At 34.7% G+C, this 21,214-nt stretch overlaps 1 protein-coding gene across 6 annotated transcripts in view; it reads right to left on the bottom strand.

Moving 5' to 3' along the window:
* LOC100712828 (probable C-mannosyltransferase DPY19L2) overlaps window positions 1–21,214 on the bottom strand; it is an 85,614-nt gene that overhangs the window by 26,809 nt on the left and 37,591 nt on the right. For 2 of the 6 annotated variants that reach the window (XM_063233973.1, XM_063233976.1), the window contains exons 10-16: window positions 19,427–19,504; window positions 18,597–18,683; window positions 17,395–17,454; window positions 15,099–15,179; window positions 6,831–6,932; window positions 5,270–5,341; window positions 3,110–3,156 (exon numbers count right to left, since the gene is read on the bottom strand). In XM_063233973.1, coding sequence (XP_063090043.1) covers window positions 3,110–3,156; window positions 5,270–5,341; window positions 6,831–6,932; window positions 15,099–15,179; window positions 17,395–17,454; window positions 18,597–18,683; window positions 19,427–19,504 — 527 coding nt within the window. The remainder of the gene's footprint in view (window positions 1–3,109; window positions 3,157–5,269; window positions 5,342–6,830; window positions 6,933–15,098; window positions 15,180–17,394; window positions 17,455–18,596; window positions 18,684–19,426; window positions 19,505–21,214) is intronic. The other 4 variants (XM_063233974.1, XM_063233975.1, XM_063233977.1 and 1 more) reach the window with 3 other exon arrangements.

Below are 21,214 nucleotides of genomic sequence, written 5' to 3'. Positions count from 1 at the left end.
AGTCAGTAAATGCTAAGAAAATTATTTTGAGATGCATGATGAATGGAAAATATAGAATCATATTGCAGGAGCAAATCCAAATCCAAAACAGTGGATATGAATGCGGAATAAGTTCACCAATTTAAAACTAAGTGTTAGGGGAGCTTAAATTGAAAAAAAAAAGTAGCCCAATAAGGAGTCACATAAACCAAAATGTCACACAAAGGTTAAAAATGAATAATAAAGGTACAGAGTGTAAATACTACAAAATGTGATTGTGGCAATAATTACATTCTAGAAGAGAGAATTCAAAAGAAAAGGAATAACATGAAGATGATTCTTTTTATAATCAGAAGCACCATCTTATAACAATCATGGAATGAGCAAGAGCACTATCTAAACCAAACACTGAAAGAAAATACATGCTTCATATTATATAGAAGGTAACATTCAGAGAACATACGACAGAAAGCAGTAAAAGAATTGGTATGGTAGACAGCTTAGCTCAGTAGTAACTACATGATATAACATATAACTTCAAGCTCCCAATAAAAATTCGTATTTTTCAAAATATGTAAATATTTATAAAACAACATTAGTATCAATGAACACCAAATAAATAATAAGAGAAAAACATAAATGAAACTAGTTACCAATGTTACATAAGGAGAAAGGGTAGTCTCCAGCATATGGTGTTAGAAAACTATATATCTATATCTACATAATAAAACTGGACCCCTGTCATGGTTTATGTCGGTGGCCCCCAGGCCTCATGCATTTCCATTATGCACTTATGATTGGTTTATTGTCTAGAGCTTAGATTGACGGTGTCAGTGCTACACCTACATAGGGGTGGAGCCAGCATGTAATTTAATGGCTCCTGCCATTAAGGTGTGTCTTTTCTCTCTTGCCTATTTTTGCCTTGCTGTTTGTAGCTTCCATGAACTGTGGCCCTGCCATGCCACTCTGCCTTGGAGCCAACTGAGAATGGACTAAAACCTCCAAAAACTATAAGAAATAAACCTTTCCTTTCCCAAATTTGGGCATCAGGTGTTTTGTCTCAGCGATGAGTAAAAAATAACTAAGAATTTGGTACCAGGAGTGGGGTCGTTTGCTCTGACTGTACCTGACCATGTTTTTCCAGAGGCTTTGGAAATGGCTTGTGGGCAGAGTTTGAAAAGGTTTGGATATGTTTGGATATGCTTTCTTGGATATGACACCAAAAGCACAGGTAACAGAAACCAAGATAGATAAATGTAACTATACCAACTTAAAAAACCTTAAAAAAATCAAGAAGAAATATCACCAGAAGAGTGATTAAAAAATGTAATACTTCACTGCCAAAAACTTATAAAATGGGCTAATTTTTTTTAATGTATCAGAGAAGGTTAAAAGTTTGATGGCAATGGTGTGCATTTACAAGACTGTAGAAAGTTCATATCTTAAGGTCTAACAGCTTCATTTCAAATACTCTATACTACATGTGTACGTACAAACACACACACACACACATGGATGTTCACTACTCAAAACATTGCTCACTGTTACAAAAGTTATATAAACTAAACATACATACATAAAGAAATGAGGAAATACACAGTGGTCCCTCATGATAAAGAACAGTATAATGTGAAGACTATTACAAAATAAAATGAAGATCTAGGCACGAGCCCAAAACATACTGTTATATAAAAAAATACTAAGTTGCAGAGTGACAAGGACATGATTTCACTAAAATCTTAGTAATATCTCACTTCCTGAACATCTTTATTTGCAAACAATTTGGTACACAAACAAAAGCATTTGGCAAACTTTTGCTTCTATTTGCAAACTCTGTATGAGATGACAAACATGATCACATTCATCTTCCCCACAGAAATACAAACCTAGCCATATTTCCCCAAATCATATAACAAATTAAATTTGTAAACCAAGGCACCACTGTATTTTGCTGTGTTTTGTAGAATGATTCCTGCAGAGTTGCTTATAGTACCTGTGAGAAGCACACCTAGGAAAGAGATGCATGATTTTCTGTGAATAGATGAATGTACTTGTGCTTTGGAAGCTCCTCTGTGTGTACATGCACACACACACACAAACATACACACACACACACACACACACACACACACACACACACACACACACACAAAGTACACAATTGGGAAGAAAGACTTCCTTGCTGTGAGCGAAGGACCTTTCACGAATTGGCCCCTACACCTGTCCTCTTCCTCATTACACTTGTCAAATACCTGAACCTGGTGCTATGTGCTCAACCTTCTGTTACCAACTAAATACCCCAGATCAGTCATGTTTCTTGTGTGACTGTTTTCAGGGTGCTCTGGCCCCCATATGACTAGAGCTAAGTACAGTGGGTCTGTTATCATCCTTATTTTGGAAAGGTCTCCGCTCTTGTGAGATCCACACAAAACTGCTAATTAAAAATAGAAGCATGGGATATGAGGTTCCTGAAAACTATGTTCAATTTTCACTATTTTTCTGTAAATCTCAATCTATTTGGAAAAACAAAGGTCATTAAATAAAATCAAGTGACATACTATAGTTATAAAATCTAATTTGATATAATATTTTCCTCAAAAGGGAATCTGCCTTCAAAATTTGCTTCCTATTCCGATAGCAATTTATTTATGTGGATTTATTTTATAATTCATGTTATATTTTGTTGCCATCTACTTATGCCTTGATTCTGGTAACTTCCACAGGATTTAACAATCAATATACAGCAAAAAGACTATTCATCAATATTCAGCAAAATAAGAAAGTATACCTTCTTTAAAAGCTAAAAAATTAGTAATGGCCAAAATAAAACTTTAACCTACTTCTGTTTACTGACTTTAATTTCTAGGGATATAATAAGTCAATTTAAATTTTAAGTCGCACAAATAACTATTTCCAACACAAGTTAAAATAAAAAAATCCATATGAACAACAGTTTTTAAAAAGAAAATATCTAAATTTGGTTCCTATCTCATTTTTAGTCATAATGGTAAAGTTTAATATATACATATATATATTTGAAAAATATACACATATATATTTGAAAAATTTACATTTCACTGTAATTTAATACTTAATATGGTATGTTTTAAAACAACTATGAAATAGTTACCTTAGATAAGTGTTTGTAGTTAAGGCACCAAAAACATCACGAATAGCCTGTGAACAGAATCAAATAAATGAAATTTTCTAAGGAATGTTGCAACATTTTTGATTAATGAAAACAATATCACCAAAAAGAAGTTTTTTTAATGTCAGAGTGAGTTTTTAAGATGGTAAGTCCCATCTCTGTCACCAGCAAATTGCTTTTTAAAATGATAACTCTGTTCTATAAAAGGTATTGGAATAGATTATAAGGTGTACTTGAACTTTGAGGTCCTAAGCTCCCCTAACTTGGATAAGTACTTACTAATGCTGAAATTCACATTTTTACAGGGCAGGGCAGTAGGGGGCAGCAGATTAGTGTGGACACAGGAAGCAGCTTCTGCTGTGTATTTGCAGGGATTGTTTCATATCAGCCTAGCTAGCAAGTGAGGGTCTCTCCCTTCTACCCCACCTTCCTATGTTCCTGCTTCCACCCAGAACTCTGGATTGTAATGAACCAGCTATGGCCACACAGCCTCATTGGTTACTCTTTCTACCCAAAGTGACTGCTATAGGAGGCTATGAAACTCATCAGAAGGGACTGAGTGCCGGAGAGGAAGAAAATATGGAGTTCGCCCAAATGTGATCAGGCAACACAAAATATTTAAGGATAAATTAAAATTTCTCTCTCCACAGGATTCGTGGCTTATAGCTCAGAGATGAACGTGTAAAAATAACACATTAGGACTTGGACTCTAATTGAAAATGAAATGTAAGTTTTGACATTTTTCTCTCACTGATTCAAGAGAATCTCTCATAGAAGAATGTTTCAAAGTCCACAGAATCACATGTGTGTGCATGTGTGTGTATGTATGTGGGTGTGCAGTCGCTAGTACACATGCATAGTGGGGCTGTATTGTGTTTGGGGGCTGTTACTGTGTTTATGAGTCTTAGTTCTCAGTTTTTAAAAAAAGAATACAGCAACAGCAGATCTACTTTACACTTGACCACCTGCTTGCGAGGCAGGTGCTTACGTGGCTGAGCTAAATCCCCAGGGAACAGAAAGCAGCAAACTTGCTCCCACCTAACCCATTGCCTCTCACTTCCTCTGTTTTGAATGGCTCTGAGTGGCCCCTGAGAAACTGCATCAGGAGGAAACACCCACTCATGAATTATTCATATTCTATGTGAAAACAAAGGGGCAAGGTGTGAGGGTGTGGGGACATACAGAATTTGCAACAGAACCACAATTTGTATGATGGTAGAGAAATCATGTTATTGCTGTCTGCTGAAAAGCACAAAGTAAATGCATATTGACTTAAGGCAAGACAACTGGTAAACAGTATTAATAAAGCTGGTTCAAAACAAAAAACACAAACAAATCCCTAAGGGCCCACTGTCATGAAATGGGCCTTCAGCACAGCATATCCGGCAATGGTATTTTAAAGATTATTTCTTTCATTGTGACAGTTTTCCTTTCTGTTGTAAAAATGCTCACCATATGGTAAAAGACAGTTTTAAATGGCTATACAAAGCTGGGTGTGTGAGGTACACCTACAATCCCAGCATTTTGGAGGCTGAGGCAGGAGGACAGTGAGTTTCGGGCTAGCCCTGTTTCAAAAAACGAAAAGGAGGAGGAGGTGTGCTAGTGTGTGTGTGGGGGGGGTGGGGAAGGATGGGAGGAATAGGAAAAGAAAAAAAGAAAATAAATGCTTATACGAATTTTTCCTGAGCTTGTCTAAGCAAAATAAATCAAAACATCTTTGAATGTTCTTTACATGGGAAAAATATTAAATTCATCAACACATTTTTCTTAGTACCTATCACAATTGTAATTCTTTAGTTATGTGTGTGATTATTTGCTCAATGTTTCTACTTTCCACCCCTCAGAACTGCCTCAGATAAGAGTGGTCATGTTTTATTTCTCCAGAGTATCTACAATGTTAATGTAGTTCCCCACACATAGCAGGGAAGTTGTACAATCTTTTGAAAGAATACAAGAAAATCTTTAATAATGTGGATCTCTATAAAAACAAGTATAATACTAGACAAAGAAAGACCTGAATAATCAATGTGAAGAAAGAATTTACCCTCCCTAAAAATAAAAGACTTCTGAGCAATTACCACTAATTGACTAGAGTTCTTAAGTTAAACCTAAAAAGCAGTGAAAAACAAATTTTAAAAATACCTTTTTAAAGATAATATAAATAATCACCATAACAATTGGAAGCAATAATGTCTTTGTGTATCTCACTGGAGTCTGAAATATAGCAAATTATTCAAAATAGTTACTGAATTTTACAATAATTTAGTAAAATCTATGTCAAGCTGAGTGTCACAATAATGTTTCTTAAAGGTAAAATGTCTTTGTCATTATCAAAATATCTATTGATGTCCACATTCCAATGCAAGAATCAAAATTATAAAATTAACTATATAAAGTATTCAACAAGATTAATGATAAACCTATTAAAGCTAGAATTAGCTAAGTCCTTTATATTTTCTTTTATTTGGATCTGTATTTTCTTCATTTACATAATATTAAGTTTAAACATGTGTTCTTACTGTTCTCTGGACCTGAGATTGTTATTTCCTACATAGCAAAGTTCTGTTATTTTCATCTGTGAAACAAGAGCTAAAAGCAAGTAAGACAGCCAAAATAATTACTAGAAGTATAAAAACAGAAGTAGTATCAGCCAAATAATCCTCATGACCTGTTCTGGTGGTAGGGTATGACCGGCTAAGAAACAGCTGTATTTCTTGAACCAGGTCATTTACCCCTCTGCTGGCCTACAGCAACCTGCTTCCTGGATAATTAGTGGCCAATAACAATTTCTGAATGAGTGACTGGTTAAAAAAAGAAGAGAATAATTTTTAGTAAGAGAATAAAATCAAACAGAATAAAGCCAATCAAAACAAAACAGTGAAAATGATATAGAACTTTAAAACAAGATAACAGGAAGTCAACAATGGCTCCATAATGCCTCTTGTCATCTTCAAAACAGCTGCCCATACCATAAGATCTAATAAAATCAAATAATGTGAAACTTCATTATTATATTTGCCACAAATTCAGAATTCATTATTAGACAAGAACTGATCCAGTGACAACTTGTTCTTGTTCTATGAAGACAAAAACCAGCTCAGAAAGAAAAAAGTACACTGGGGAGTGCCAAGATCCACCAGAATCCATGTGCTAATTTTAATTTTGGTTCCAGTGTGCAAAATCTTTCAAGCTTTGTTCTCCTTACCTGCAAATGGAAAAATTACATGACATGGTCACTAAGATCCCTTATTGGTCTAATTTCTCATGGCCCTTAAATAGGCAAGTATTTTAATAACCTAATAACTTGAGCATTTTTACAAGGATAATTTCAGGTATTTCAAATTTCTAAAATTTAAAATGAGTTTTGTGTACTTATTAAAAGTCATAAGCAACACTTTGTTGTATTTTTAATAATATCTGTAGTACTAAATGTAATAAAACTGCATTTCTTAAAAAAATGTGGATTTTATTTTCCTGAATAGTCCTGCATTAAACCATTAGTTTTTTTGGGAAAAGGGCTACCAGACTTTACAAATAAGACAGCTAAAGAATATCACATGGCTAACAAATGTAGTAAAAGATGGCACAGTAAATAAATTTGGTTTATCTGAGTAAAGTTTTGAGTTTCATACAAAGAGGAAAACTGAAGAGTAAAAAAATCACAATATTTGTAGAAAAGGAAAAAATAGTAAAATATTCCTACCACTTGTTCCATGAAGTAAGATTCAGGAGCACAAGTGTACATTAAGGTATCAAAGTCTGCATACCGTAAGATTCTGGCTGCTATAATGTCACTCAGGCGAATCTGGAAAAAAAAAAATAGAATTACACAAATGATTATAGTCAGTAATAACTGACTTGATGTAAGAGTAATAAATGGATGTGTCTCAAAAATACAGTGAACCAAATGTCCTATATACTGACTTATCAAGATAACTGAAAATTAGGAAAAATAAAAAATGAGTAATTAAAAGACATCAGAAAAAATTAAGCAGAGGAGATAATAAAGCTAAAATCAATACCTGTTGGTAAAAACCACCATAGTTACTCACATTATTTTATCATAAAAAATAATTCAATTACAAATTGCATCTTACACTATAAATCACAAACTTTCTATGCCTTGTTATTTTCACCAAGCTTCCCACACTGACGACATTTATTCTTGACATTTGGTTACCTGCTGTTAGTGAGTCAAGTATTTTCCCACTGCATTCTCAGAAAGGCAGGAAAAGGAAAATATTTAGCAGGTACAACCTGAATTCAAATTATTTGGAAGGGACACTAATTATTTCGTAAGTTTGATCATTATCAGTGTTTTTTCACCCACAGTTTCTCTTATCTATCAGCATCATGGGTGATTCAGACAAGTTCTTTATTTTTCTAAATCAAAAGAGAAAACATTGACTAACGATGTCAATCTAGCATTTCAGGTCTTTCTCACATCTGTCAGCTAGAGAATGTAACTTGTAACTACCCAGGTAGGGTGTGTGTGTGTGTGTGTGTGTGTGTGTGTGTGTGTGTGCTGCTTTTAAGATTTGTAAAGAATGAGGTGACAACTGTGGAACAAAATCACATAATAATTTAAATGTCTTAGGAGGCTAGGATAAAGTTTATTATGCTGCATAAAATATAGACCCTACAAAACAAAAAGAATGATGGAAAAAAAAAGGGAAATGTGTCAGATATACAACAAGTCAACTGCAAAAAATCAACCTACTATACCACTATTCAAAGCTAGCCATAAATAGCAAACAAATGCTTACATTTAGAAATTTTACTTAACATTAGTATGAATGTATCATTGGGTAGTAACAACACTTGATCTTTTAGAAAGGCTGTACTGTAATCATTACTAAAGTTCACATAATAGTGCTAGTCAGGGTCCTACTGAGTATCATCAGGTAAGGTATTGTGCAATTGCTTATGTATGGTTACTTCTTAATAGAAAGTGCTAGACATCAAAAATTGTTTTTATTCCCTATACTAGGTAGTTAAAAAGGAATTTAGGCCTTGGAACAGTTCATTATTTAAGATGTCAACCTTAAAACAAAGAGGAGTATCATATGAGGGATAAGGGCTTGGTATATAATTTTTAAGCATGAAAACAGCACTGGTGGAGGCATCCAACATGCTGACTAGAGGAGAGATCAAGTCAGAGGTGCTCAGAGAGGATTTGCTGAAGCCACAGGTACTTGCAATGGAAGAGAGTCTACTATCTTGAAGTCATAAAAATAACTGCAAAGATGATATATATAAATGATATTTAACACCTGATTGCTGAAGAGGGGAAGGTGGTCTGTACTACTCCAGCCCTCCCCTTCCAGGGAGCAGCCAGGGTGAGAGCATTCCAAATAGCCTGAGGAAATAAACGAAAGAGTGCTGTGGAGGTTGGCTTCCTGAGTCAGACTCTAGATACACCAGCCCTTTTCCCTACCACGTCTCCTCCAAATGTAACCCAGCAGCATCCTGACTAGTGTACACCGAGGACAGGGGTACAGCCCTCCTCTTTAACACTCCGGTAAGAGAGAATAAGCAGGTGAATGGGGCCTGCCCATGGTCTCTGTGGACTCCTGCCTGAGAGCGAATCACATGCCAACTCCCATACGTAGTTCCATGAATATATTGGCTGATTACTGCCACGTCAAGCCCCTCACTCTGTGGAACCCCACCTCCATGGGAACCTTAACCCAGACTCCACCATCATGCCTGAAGGGAAAGCGTTCCTAAGTTCCTGGGATGGGGTCAGATTCTGCCTGAGGACTAGAGAGGAAAATTCCCAAGACAGGGGACAAGTCCAAATCACTTAAATAGCTCAAAGGGTAAATACTATCTCTGGACCAAGAAAAGTTAAACATACATCATTGGAAGGCAGTATCTTACTAAAAATATGTCACCCTACTTTCCTCAACCCTTAGCACCAAAAAAGGAAAAAACGGTGGGGCTGGGGAGTGGGGAATCATACACACAAAAACAGAGACAGAGAAATATGGGAAAACAAGACAACAAAAGACTCCAGAGTTCCCCAAACTGTACCAAGATAGATCCAGGGGGTACTAATGGACAGGAAAGCAACACCAGGTAGCAGAACTTCATAAGTTGACTGAAGAAGAGTTAAAGAAACTTGGTAAATTTCTCAAAGAGGCTATGACTCAAAAGTTTACTGAATTATCATACAAAATGGCAAATGTGCATTTGAGGGAAATAAATTAAAAAGTGGAAAAGTTCACCATATCAGTTCAAAACATGAATGACAAATTTATCAAATATTCCATGAAAAGATACCAGACAGAAATACTAGATATTAAAAAATAGTACAGAACTCACAAATTGCAGAAATTTTCAATGTAAAGACAAGGTGTCTGAAATTGAGGACAAAGTGGTAAATTAAGATAAATTACCAATGTGATCCCTGGTACCGATAAAAAGGAAAAAGACAAAAAAAAAAAAAAGATGAATTACCAAGAGAAACAATAAATGATAAAATAGTAAACAAAAACGTCAGCTAACAACTACTACACAACACTAAGAAAGCCAACCTAAAGCTAATTGGAGTTAAACAGACACTAGAAGATGGCACACATAGAATAAATTTGTTTACAGAAATCATAAAAGAAAACTTATCAAATATGAGGAAAGAATTCAGCACACTAGTAGATGAGACTTACAGAACATCGACCAAATAAAGTGAAAAAAGAAGGTCACCATGGTAAGCTATAATGAAGTACCAGATGTTGGATGAACACACACACACACACACACACACACACACACACACACACACACACTTTCAAAAGTTGTCAGCAAAAAATCCCATTAGAAAAATAAACCCATTAGATGTACAGCAAATTTCTCAACACAAAAAGTTAAAGGCCAGAAAAATCTGACATGAAGTATTTCACATCCTAAAAGCAAACAACTTCCAAAGTAGACTTAACAAATCTGAGAAAATTGTATTTCAAAATAGATGGAGAGATAAGGACATTACATGAAAAAGAACAAGAGATTTATCAGTACCAAATTAGCACTCCAGAAAATACTCAGTGATATCCTAGATAGACACAACGAAGTCAACAAAGTCAAAACATCCAGAGAGAAAGAATACACCAAGCAAAATGATTAGACAAAAAAGAAAAAAAAAAAAAAAACACAAAGGAGACATCAAAAGAGAAAGAGCACAATGATAGTAATTAATCAACACTCGTCCCAGTAACTCTCCATCTTACTGGCCTGAACTTCCCAGGTGAAAAGACACAAATCTGCAGACCTGATTAAAAAACAAAACTAACAGTGTTTTGCATTCAAGCAAGTAATCTAATAAAAAAGTTACTCATAGCCTATAAAAACGAGGATGGAAAACAATATTTTACGAACCAAAATTTAGAAAACAAACAGGGGTACCAATTTTATTCTCAGAAAACAAATCTTCACAAAGTGATTAGAAGAGACAAAGACAGTCACTGTATACAATTAAGGAAATAAACCAACAAGAAGAGGTAACACTTATAAATATATATGCACCAAATACTGGAGTATCTATTTTCATAAAACAAATACTGTTGGACATAAAAGATCAAATAAACACTAACACAGTCATAGTAGACGATCCTAATACCCCACTTCACAAAGACAAGGATTAACTAAACAAAGATCAATAAAGGACTGTTAGAGCTGAGTCATACCCTTGAACATAGAGACTCAACAGATATCCACAATGTGCTACCTATAAGAGAGCACACACTCTGCAGCACATGGGACTTTCTCTAAAGTACATCACATATTAGTCCAAAAAGTTAGCTTAAATAAATACAAAAGAATCAAGATCATTCCATGTTTACTACTAGATCATTGTTAATGAAACCAGAAATCAATCACAGAAGAAACCACAGAAAATTTAGAAATTAAATAGCACACTTCTGAACACCACTGGGTTACAACAGAAGTCAAAAAAGAAGTTAAACAATTTCTGGAAACAAACAACAATGCCAGTACAACAACCAAAAGTTATGGGTCAGAATGAAAGGAATTCTAAGAGGGAAGCTTATTGCAATCAATCCTTACATTAGAAAAACAGAGAAAACTCAAATGACCTAATGAGGAATCTCAAAAAAGTAACAAAACAAAACAAAACAATCCATGCCCAAATTGACCTAAGGAGGAAAATCATAAAGGTTCAAGCGTAAATTAATGAAATTCAGACTAAAAAAAATAATCAACAAACTGAAGTTGATTCTTTGAAAGAATAACACAGATAAACCTTTAGACAAACTAATGAGACAGAAAGAGAGAGGGCTCACTTTGATGCAATTAGAAATAAAAAAATTCAAGTCACAATGGATACTGTGAAAATCTAGAAGATACTAACTGCTATGAAAAATTCTATTCCAAGAAATTGGAAAATCTTGAAGAAATAGACGGATTCCTAAATGCATACAAATTATAGAAACTAAACCAAGAAGTCATAAGAATACAATAACAAGCAGGAAAATTGAGGTGGTAATTAAAAAAAAAACTAGCAACTGAAAAAAAAAAAACCTCAGGATCTAATGGATTCACTGCTGAATTCTATAAAACTTTAAGGGCATTATTATACCACCAATATTCCTGAAACTCTTTAACGAAGATGATAGGAAAGGAGGACTTGGCAACTCATTTGTGGAAGCCAGCATCACTCGGATCCCCAAATCATACAAAGACCTAAATGAAAAAACTATAGGCCAAAATCCTTAATGAAAATTGATGCAAAACTAGTCAATGAGATATTGGTAAACAGAATGCAACCCATCATCAAAAGGATCACACATCATGATGAAGTAGGTGTCATATAGGATTGCAAGGATGGTTCAACATACACAAATCAGTAAGTGTAATACACCCACATAAACAGAAGGACAAAAATTGCATGATCCTATCAACAGATGCAGAAAAAACTTAACAAAATCCAAATTCCTGATTAAAAACCCTGAAGAAAATAGGTATAGAAGTCTTTACCTGAATCTGATAACAACGATTTATAACAAACCAATGGCTAAATCATAGTAAGTATGGAAAAGCTGAAAGCTTTCCCTCTAAAATCAGGAATAAGACAAGGATGTCTGTTACTGTTCAAAATAGAACTTAACACATCAGCCAGATCAACTTAGGGAAGAGAAAGAAATCAAAGGGTTATGTATAGAAAAAGAAGTCAGATTATCATTATTTGCAGATGACACGATCCTCACACAAAAATCAACAGCATTCATGTATACTAGTCATGAACACAATGAGAAAAATTAGGAAAACAATGTTATTTATGACAGTATTGAGAAAATTTAAAAAGCTAGGAATTAACCTAACCAAGGAAGTGAAAGATTGCTACAACAAAATTATAATACTCTGAGAAAGGAGACTGAAGAGAAAATCAGAAAATGAAAAGATGTTCTTTGTTTCTACATAGGCAGAACTAATTTTTTAATTTTTATTTATTATTTTAGGCAGAACTAATATCATCAAAATGGCCATACTCCCAAAACTGATTAACAGATTTAACACACCCCATGCAAAAATGCCAATAACGTTCTTCACAGAACCAGGGAGAACAATCCTAAAATTCATATAGAATCGAAAGATACAAGAATAGCAAAAGCAATGCTGGGCAACACGAGAAGCATTACAATACCTGACTTGAAGTTGTATTACAAAGCAATAGTGATTTTAAAAAAAGACAGGGTACTGCCACAAAAAGAGATGTGTAGATCAATGGAACATAAAAAAGGATACAGAAACATCCCCAGACATATTTGGCTACTTGATCCTTGACAAAGGGGCCAAAAACATAAATTGGAGAAAAGATAGCCTCTTTATCAAATGGTGCTGGGAAAACTGGCTATCTAGACATAGAGACGGAAGATGAACCCTTATTTCTTACCTAGTATTAAATTAGAAACAGAATGGATCAAAGATTTAAACACTAAAACAGAAACAATGAATTTACTAGAAGATAGGTAAAACAGTTAAAGACATAGGTGTAGGCAAGGACTTTCTGAATACAACTCCAATTGCACAAGAAATAATAGAAATTAATAAATGAGATTATTTCAAATTAAAAATCTTCACAGCAAACAGCCCACAAAGTGAAGAGTCAACTCATAGAACAGGAAAAGAATTTTTGCAGGCTATTCCTTAGATAGAGGACAAATATCTACAATATACAAAGAACTAAAAAAAAAATTGGACTCCCCAATTCCAAAATATGGAATCAAAAACAGACAAGTGAAATGAACAGACACTTAACAGAAGTACAAACAGCCAGTAAAAATATGAAAAGGTATTCAGTATGGCTGGTCATTAGAGAAATGGAAATTAAAAAACAACACTAAGATTTCATCTTACCCCAGAAAAAATGGCCAACATCAAGAAATCAAATAATAACAAATGTGGGTGTGGCTGTGGTGAAAAAAGAACCTTTCCATCTTGCTGTAAACTAGTCTAACCATGATGGAAATTGGCATGGAGATATATCAAGTAACTAAAATTAGAAACTACATTTAACTCAGCTATTTTCCTTCACTATATCTTCCCAAAAGAGCTGAAGACATTGTACTGCTGTGCAACATGCATACCAATGTTTATGGCAGCATAATTCATGATAGCTAAATCATGGAAACACAATGAATGTAAGTAAGCATTATACGTCATAAACATGAATTTTACTAATATTAATAGTTATGAAATGAGAGAAAGCACCTAAGAGGAAAGAAGATGGGTGGAGAGAAGAAGGGGAATAAAGAGTCAAGATATGTTAGATACATGTACCTATTCCCTAAGATGAACATAAACTTCCTGTATTGCAAACTTGTACTAACAAAATTGAAGAAAAAAAAGAACTTTTAACACTCTCTTTTTACATAAGAATAAAAACAGTGAATCATAGCTTCATTTTAGCCCATAATTATAAATAAATAAAACTATCTATAGGTCTTGTTTTCCTGTGCCTTGCTTTGCAGTACTGGGAATTGAACCCAGGGCCTTCGCACTTAAATTCATCCTCAGCCCAGAGTACTGTGACAACAGGTATGTGCTACCACACCCGGCTCTATAGATTTTGATGGATCCTGTATCTTAAAGCTCAGTGCTGGCCATTTGTACTTTAACATATGTGTGAAAGTTAACAAACTGTGTCAAATTGAGTAAAAAACGCCCAGCTAAAATGAATCAGCATCATTCGGAGCATGGCTGAAGGGATTTACTGAAGACAGAAGACCCAACCACGGGTGGCTTGTTGCTTGAATAGTATAGAGGGGAAGGAAGAAGACTCCTTTCTGTTCCTGCAGAGGCGCTCCAGTCTTCATCTTCTGCTTGGACACCATCTCCTGGCTTCCAGTGCAGACTCTCCAGCCTCCTGCACAGACCCTGCAGCCTTCCTGTGGTACAGATCTTTCAGGCTTCCATTGCAGACCCTTGGTCTCCTGACACGGACTCACAAAACTTGCATGACTTGCATAGGACACTACAGTGAGCTCCAGGCCTCAACTGGATCCTCTAGATCTGCGGTGTACAGACAGACCTTTTGAACCCTTCACACCTAGCAATGTGGGTGGCCCCTGTAAGCCAATCTCGTAAATTATGATATATTTGTATATCTTGCATTAAATGTTTCTCTAGTAAGCATTAATTGATACATTGTACAATAGATGAAAAGTTCTTAAATGACCATTTTTATTTTACCTGAAATATTACAAGTAGCTGCTACACAGAGTATTAGTACAGTCTCAGAAGACTAAGTTTGCATTCACTGATATATTTTTTTCCTAATGGTTTCAAAGGGCTTTGAACTGTAGGATTTTATATTTGATTTTGCTAATAGTTAGCTCAGGGGCCTTGACAAAAAGGGAACCTCTGTAAAATGAAGTGGAAGACTATATTGTTTCAAGGTTTTCATCCAACTACATATTTTTTAGGAAATTTAATGTTTTAAGTAGAAAGTACTTACATGGTCTGAAACACCTAAGATTTTAGATGTCAGAAGTTTCAAACTGATTGTTCCAAGCCACCAAGCACAACCTTGAATTAGCTTGAAAATAAAATAGAAGTCCAGTATTAAAACCACCCAGTTAAAGTATTCAACCATACCTACAAGTGACATAGAAAGATTTTAATTATGTGACACATATTAGTGGTGTGTATATGGTAAATTCTAGAAAAAGAAAAGCTTAACAAGTTTTGTAGTGATACTGTTCTAAAATATATAACACAAGAGCTCTACAGATCCTAAAGCCTAAAGGAAATTATAAACTTACTTCTTTTCAATTTCTGTTAAAAATAGGGATTATATGTCTATTTCCAAATATTATTTCTCAGCTGAAAATCCATTTTCAAAACACTGTATTAAAATGCTTCTTTCCACTCTTTTGGAGATAAAATTACATAAGCCCCTCTTACAGAAAGGAAACTTTAATAATCTAAGTTTTCATTTTCCAAAGATAAATCAGCATTAAAGCTGACAGCAAGGTGTTTGGCTTGCTGCTCGCTGGTTGCCCTTGATTACAAAGAGAACCGATATAGGCCTCTGGCCAGCCTGAAGAAAATGACAGCAGCCTGAACCCAAATCTCTCTACACAAATCTGACAAACAAAACAATACAACCACAAATGCACAAAACAGGTGACAGCACAAACTCTACATTCCCTGTCAACATAGAAGAAAACAAGACAGACAGCAGAGATATGCTCCAAGTTGCCAGCCAAAGCCTCTGCAGACATCAAGGGAAGCCCTGTAAAGAGCAAGAGGAAGAGGACGAGGAGAGGAAGGGCTGCCAAAGTGAACCAAAGTACTCAGAGAAAGAACTCACTGTATGTGAAGAGAAGCCTTGTAGTTTTGGAACGGACTACAGACAGAACAGAGATTTAAAAGGCAAAAAACAGTAACAGCACAAAATTCAAATTACAAATAAGAAATTAATCAGTCACTGTCACAATCACATAAAAAAGTGAGGAAGTCACTATTCCTCACTGCAAGGACACAGGGCTGGTCCCAGAACTGGGCCAGGCCAAAACCAGATGAGCCAGAGCATCCTATTCGGCCACATAGTGTACTCAGGGGTCACAATGACCTGTCGAGGAGACAAAGGATCTGGTGGAGAGCACTTCTAGTGGCTACAGCTGAAGTTCCTATTTGTGATCATGTGAACTTTTGCTGCAGACACCAGATGATCCCAGGCCATTCCCTGGGAAGGGACCTGCAAGGCAATGCTGCTGGAATTCCTTCCAACCCAAACTGCTGCTGGGAAGAGACGTCCTCTGTGGTGTCTTCCTATGGAAAACACGGCTTAGTTTTCCATTTACATGGGTAATCTTTACATTTTAAGATTTAAAAATGTTTCCTCATCACATATTTTACTATTTTGTTACATTTATTCAAATGATACATAGCTTTATCTTCCAAATATATAAGGTATATTTTTAGGGATATGTTGTGTTTGTTGCCAAACCTGCTATACTTTGATTTTTTTGTTCCTTGAAATTCTTGAGTTATAGCTTGGTTAATTCTATTCAGCTGAATAGGATGCTCTGGCTCATCTGGGTTTGGCCTGGCCCAGTTCTGGGACCAGCCCTGTGTCCTTGCAGTGAGGAATAGTGACTTCCTCACTTTTTTATGTGATTGTGACAGTGACTGATTAAATAGTACATTTACTATTGAAAATGTACAATATATAGTTTAAGACCATAAATTTTCCTTTGGGTACAGCTTTGGCAGAATTTCATAAACTACAGACACTGTTTTATTGCTTTTTAAACTATTTGCAATTAAAATTTTGGCTTTCTTGTTTTCTGAGTTATCCAATGCCCAATTTTTATGAAGTGAAAATGCCACATATTAGAAGTACGATGTCATCTAACAACCTAGTTCATCCTTAGAAAGACAAATCCTTCTACATTTCTACCATAAAGGACAGGAGATTGCCTTTAGAAAGCAGAACTCTTCCATTTTTCTGTTTGTTATTCTGAATATAAATCTACTTCCTCAGTTTACCAGAACTTTTCTAGTTTTCCTCTCTCAATATATAATATATAAACATATGGTGCTTCAGTATGGTCTTTCTTTAAATAGACACACATTAAAATCCTACAGAACAAGAATCAATGCTAGCTCAGAACTATTCCTACCTCTGACAGTAGCTGTTCAAAGGGTTTATGAAGTATGAATCATTAGTTTTGAAGTATATTATATTGTTTCTAGAAATAAAAAGCTATATTTAAAAAACTTGTATTAAAAACAATGACTCTTACCCAAAAGTTGAGTTCAGATATTCCGATTCTATGAATTTTATTTCTCTTTAGAATTATCACCTGAAATTCATATGACAGATAAATGAAATCAATAACTCTAATATTTATACTTTATATGAATGGCACATTTCAAACATTACACAGCCACACCCTTCCATCTCATCTGCTGCCAGCCATTCTCCTTCTCCATTGCTGACTTTGCAGATCAGAGATCTGAGAAGGTCCTTGAAGTGAGAGTCAGATGCCCTGGGTGCTACAGTGTTGCTTCTTGAATCAAATTAACACCTCACTGAGTTATACTGAGTATTTTTTAGAGGGTAACTCCCCTGGAAAGATGGATGGTGCATGGGTACCACCACTGTATAATGCTGAAAATTTTGACTCTGTTGCCAAGAGCAAACATATGTGGCAGGGCGTAGGGAGAGAAAGTGAAGAGATTCTTTACTTTGAGGCAAAAAGTATAGAGGAAGTAAAAATGCTAAAACCTGAGAACAATGGCAAAATAAAATAATCAGTGCATCACACAAGGTAATGCTATACATACTCAAGTAAGTGCCACTCCATGAGAACAAGGTATGTTACGTGGCCATACACTTATTCTAATTATTTTGCAACTGCTCAAAATAGCTTAGGACTCTAATTTCTAACCTGTCTTCAGGATAACTCAGTTATAGACACAGGAAAATCAGTCCTATAATGTTTTGACCAAGCTTAGATCACCTTGTACAATCATTCACTTTACTAGTGAGATTTTGGTCAATACCAAAAGTCAAATCCAATCTTGAAAGATGAAGATCTGACATCATACAGAATCTCTGAAAGAATGTAGAAAGCAATTTAAGCAGTTCCAAAAATATTTGGGGGGCAATGGTCATGTCATTGTTATAAACAGTCTACTAAAGTGACTTGAGAGAAAAGAAACAATTTTACCATAAATTAAGGATCTTCTCGAGGTTAAGTTTTTAAAGTACATTTCAATACCTTATGACCACTTTAAAAATATTCACTTGGGTGTTGCTTTAAAATGATAACTGTGTACTGCTATTTTCCAAGGATAAAGAAGAAAAACATCATCATCTGGCAAAAAACTTTTCATGTGAATAATTAGGAAACGGCCATGTTTATTTTCCTATATTTGTATTAGACATGCAAACCTGCTTTTAAGGGTGGAAAACACCTTCATGAGCTTAACATGCACATACCCATGTCATTAACAAAGATGAAGAATAGTAAGAAGATAAGTACATCGGATTCCCAAACATCAAAACACAACAGAGGAAAACTGAAACCTGAAAAATAAAAATTCCACTTATTTCAGTTACTACATGCATAGCATAATGAATCCTCTGAGGCATAGTCATTTCTAACAGAAACGTTATCCGTGTAGAGAAAATTAATGGACTTGGCCCAAAGAATTTCAAGTTACTGCTAGCCTCTAAGTATTAAAATTCAAAATCATAAATTTATATAGCACAATTAAATTTTTTAATTATCTGCTAGACAAAAAGTTATAAAAACTGTTATTTTTCTATTGTCTAAATACAAAATAATACTTAATTACAACTATATTTCCATAATTTTGTTTTTGCTGTTTACTTGTTGATTTCTGCTACTGAGGAAGCTTTATTACTTTTTCTGAATCAAATTAACACTTCACTGAGTTATACTGAATATTTTTTAGAGGTTTTAAGGAAGATATGTCTGAGAACTAAGATAAAAAACAAAATGCATGAATATAAAATTTCAACTGTAAAGTATTGTATTTGCACAAAGTATTAGCCCAGTCTCAGGGCTAAGCAAGAAAAGTTTCAAAACTAAAGACAAAAATAAATAAAACAGAAAAAAAGCTGTAGACAGTCCAACACAACTACAATCTAGTTGAAAGTATAATATGGTATCTGTAATGTACATTTCCAGTTTATTTTTTGGATATCATCAGTGTTATACATATTCAATACTATCACAAGCAGAATTAATTATGTTTATAAATTCTAGGATCTTAACATTTGATTTATAAACATTAAAATGTTACCATGTTTATCAAAGTGATCTTCTGAAACTTGTTTGGCTCAATGTAACCCACCACATACATGGGAAATAATGAGGCTACCTGAAACACACATACAACATCACAAAAGTGAAAAACATCTAGCAAATAAATACTGTTCACAGGTACAGTAAATAAAGGGGAGAATCATATTTCTGATCATGGTGGGCAAATTAATTTGAACCAAACTTTAAGCTGAGAAATGGAAACACAAATACATACACACACACACACAGTCTTCAAAAAATTTGTATATACTTTAGCACACACACAGAGTTCACCATAATAATAAATATCTGGAAGCCAATGTGCACAGCTTTGAGCACCTCTTGTAATTGTAGAAGCCAAAGGTAACTTGTATTAATTTCATGATATCTCAATAAATTTAGTATTAAAATATTTATGCAAGTTTTTCTTTTGCTGATGTATATATTTTTGGTGCACTATATGTATACATATATATTATATATAAACAAATATATGTGTATTAAATATAAACACTATATTTTCTTTTCCTATATATATTTATATATTAATATATTATCATATATACATATATGAATATATACATATATGAATATATATATGAAAGCTACAGATTATTAACAAGGCAAGTGAGAAATCAGCAAGTAAAACCAGGGAAAAGATGGGAATCTATCCTGATGACCATGCATTGTGGATAACTTTTTCTCCCAGATATATCTGCAGGTTCCAATACAGGCAGGTTGAGAGGCACAGAGAGACCCGCAGGCTCGGCAGATGTTTCAATAGACTGGGTGGCCAGGGCGTGCCAAGAAGTGGGTGCCTGCTAAGTACCTGAGTTTGGTCTGGGGCATCAAAGGACTACACTCTATGAGTGAACCAGAAAACAGGTTACCCCTCAGAAAGACTTAATCTTACCTTTCAATCGTCTTAATCTTAATATAGAAACATGATTCAAGACCCTGAATGCCTTTATTTGCCTGTTGTAAGCAAATTTAATCTCTGGAGAAAGCTAGCATCAATTTAGTCTCAAATTAACTCTACACTACTTCAAAAATATCTAAGCAAACTACTGAGGCTTTTTGAGAGAAAGAAGTAAGGCACTGCAAGAAGGAGGTAAGGCTGAGAGGAGGAGACACGATATTATCACTAAGACTCCAGAAACACATCTACAGAGGATCGTGATCTGGGATTAGCAAGTTTATTCTGCAAAAGACCAGAGAGTAAAATATGCTTTGTTTTCCACATACAGTGCCTGCTATATATTTTTTTTCTCTTTTTCACTTTTTACAACTCTTCAGAAATACAGAAACCAGTATTTGCTTGCAGACCACTCAAAGACATGCTTGACATCATCAGATATGAAAGTAAACAATGTTTGACATGTCCAAGGAATAAAACATAGGACTGAAAATTCCAGGGAGTGTTAGAAAGAAGAAATAAATTGTAATGTTACAAGTAAATATGACAACAATATTAAGAAATTAGCATGAGTTAAAAGCAGAATAAGAACAAAAGTGCTGAACTAGAAGAGAAATCAGAAAAAAGTATCTGAATGGAAGTATAAAATGACAAAAAGGTGAGAATACCTGAAAGAAAACAAGAGATATAATGGACGTAGTGTGGAGATCAATTCTATTATACTTTACATTCTAGAGAGAGAGGAAACAATTAGGTAGAAGCTATATTTGAAGGGATATAGCTGAAGACTTCAGCAATTTGATGGGCAAAGTCGAGTTGCTTACTGACTTAGGAAGCACTAGAAACTGTCAAGGAAGAAGAAAGTAGGAA

Source organism: Cavia porcellus, unplaced genomic scaffold (genome assembly GCF_034190915.1).
Source record: "Cavia porcellus strain 051 isolate PalLab524CR breed Dunkin Hartley unplaced genomic scaffold, mCavPor4.1 scaffold_23, whole genome shotgun sequence".
In the NCBI taxonomy this organism is placed as follows: domain Eukaryota; kingdom Metazoa; phylum Chordata; class Mammalia; order Rodentia; family Caviidae; genus Cavia; species Cavia porcellus.
This window is presented reverse-complemented; position numbering and strand designations above follow the sequence as displayed.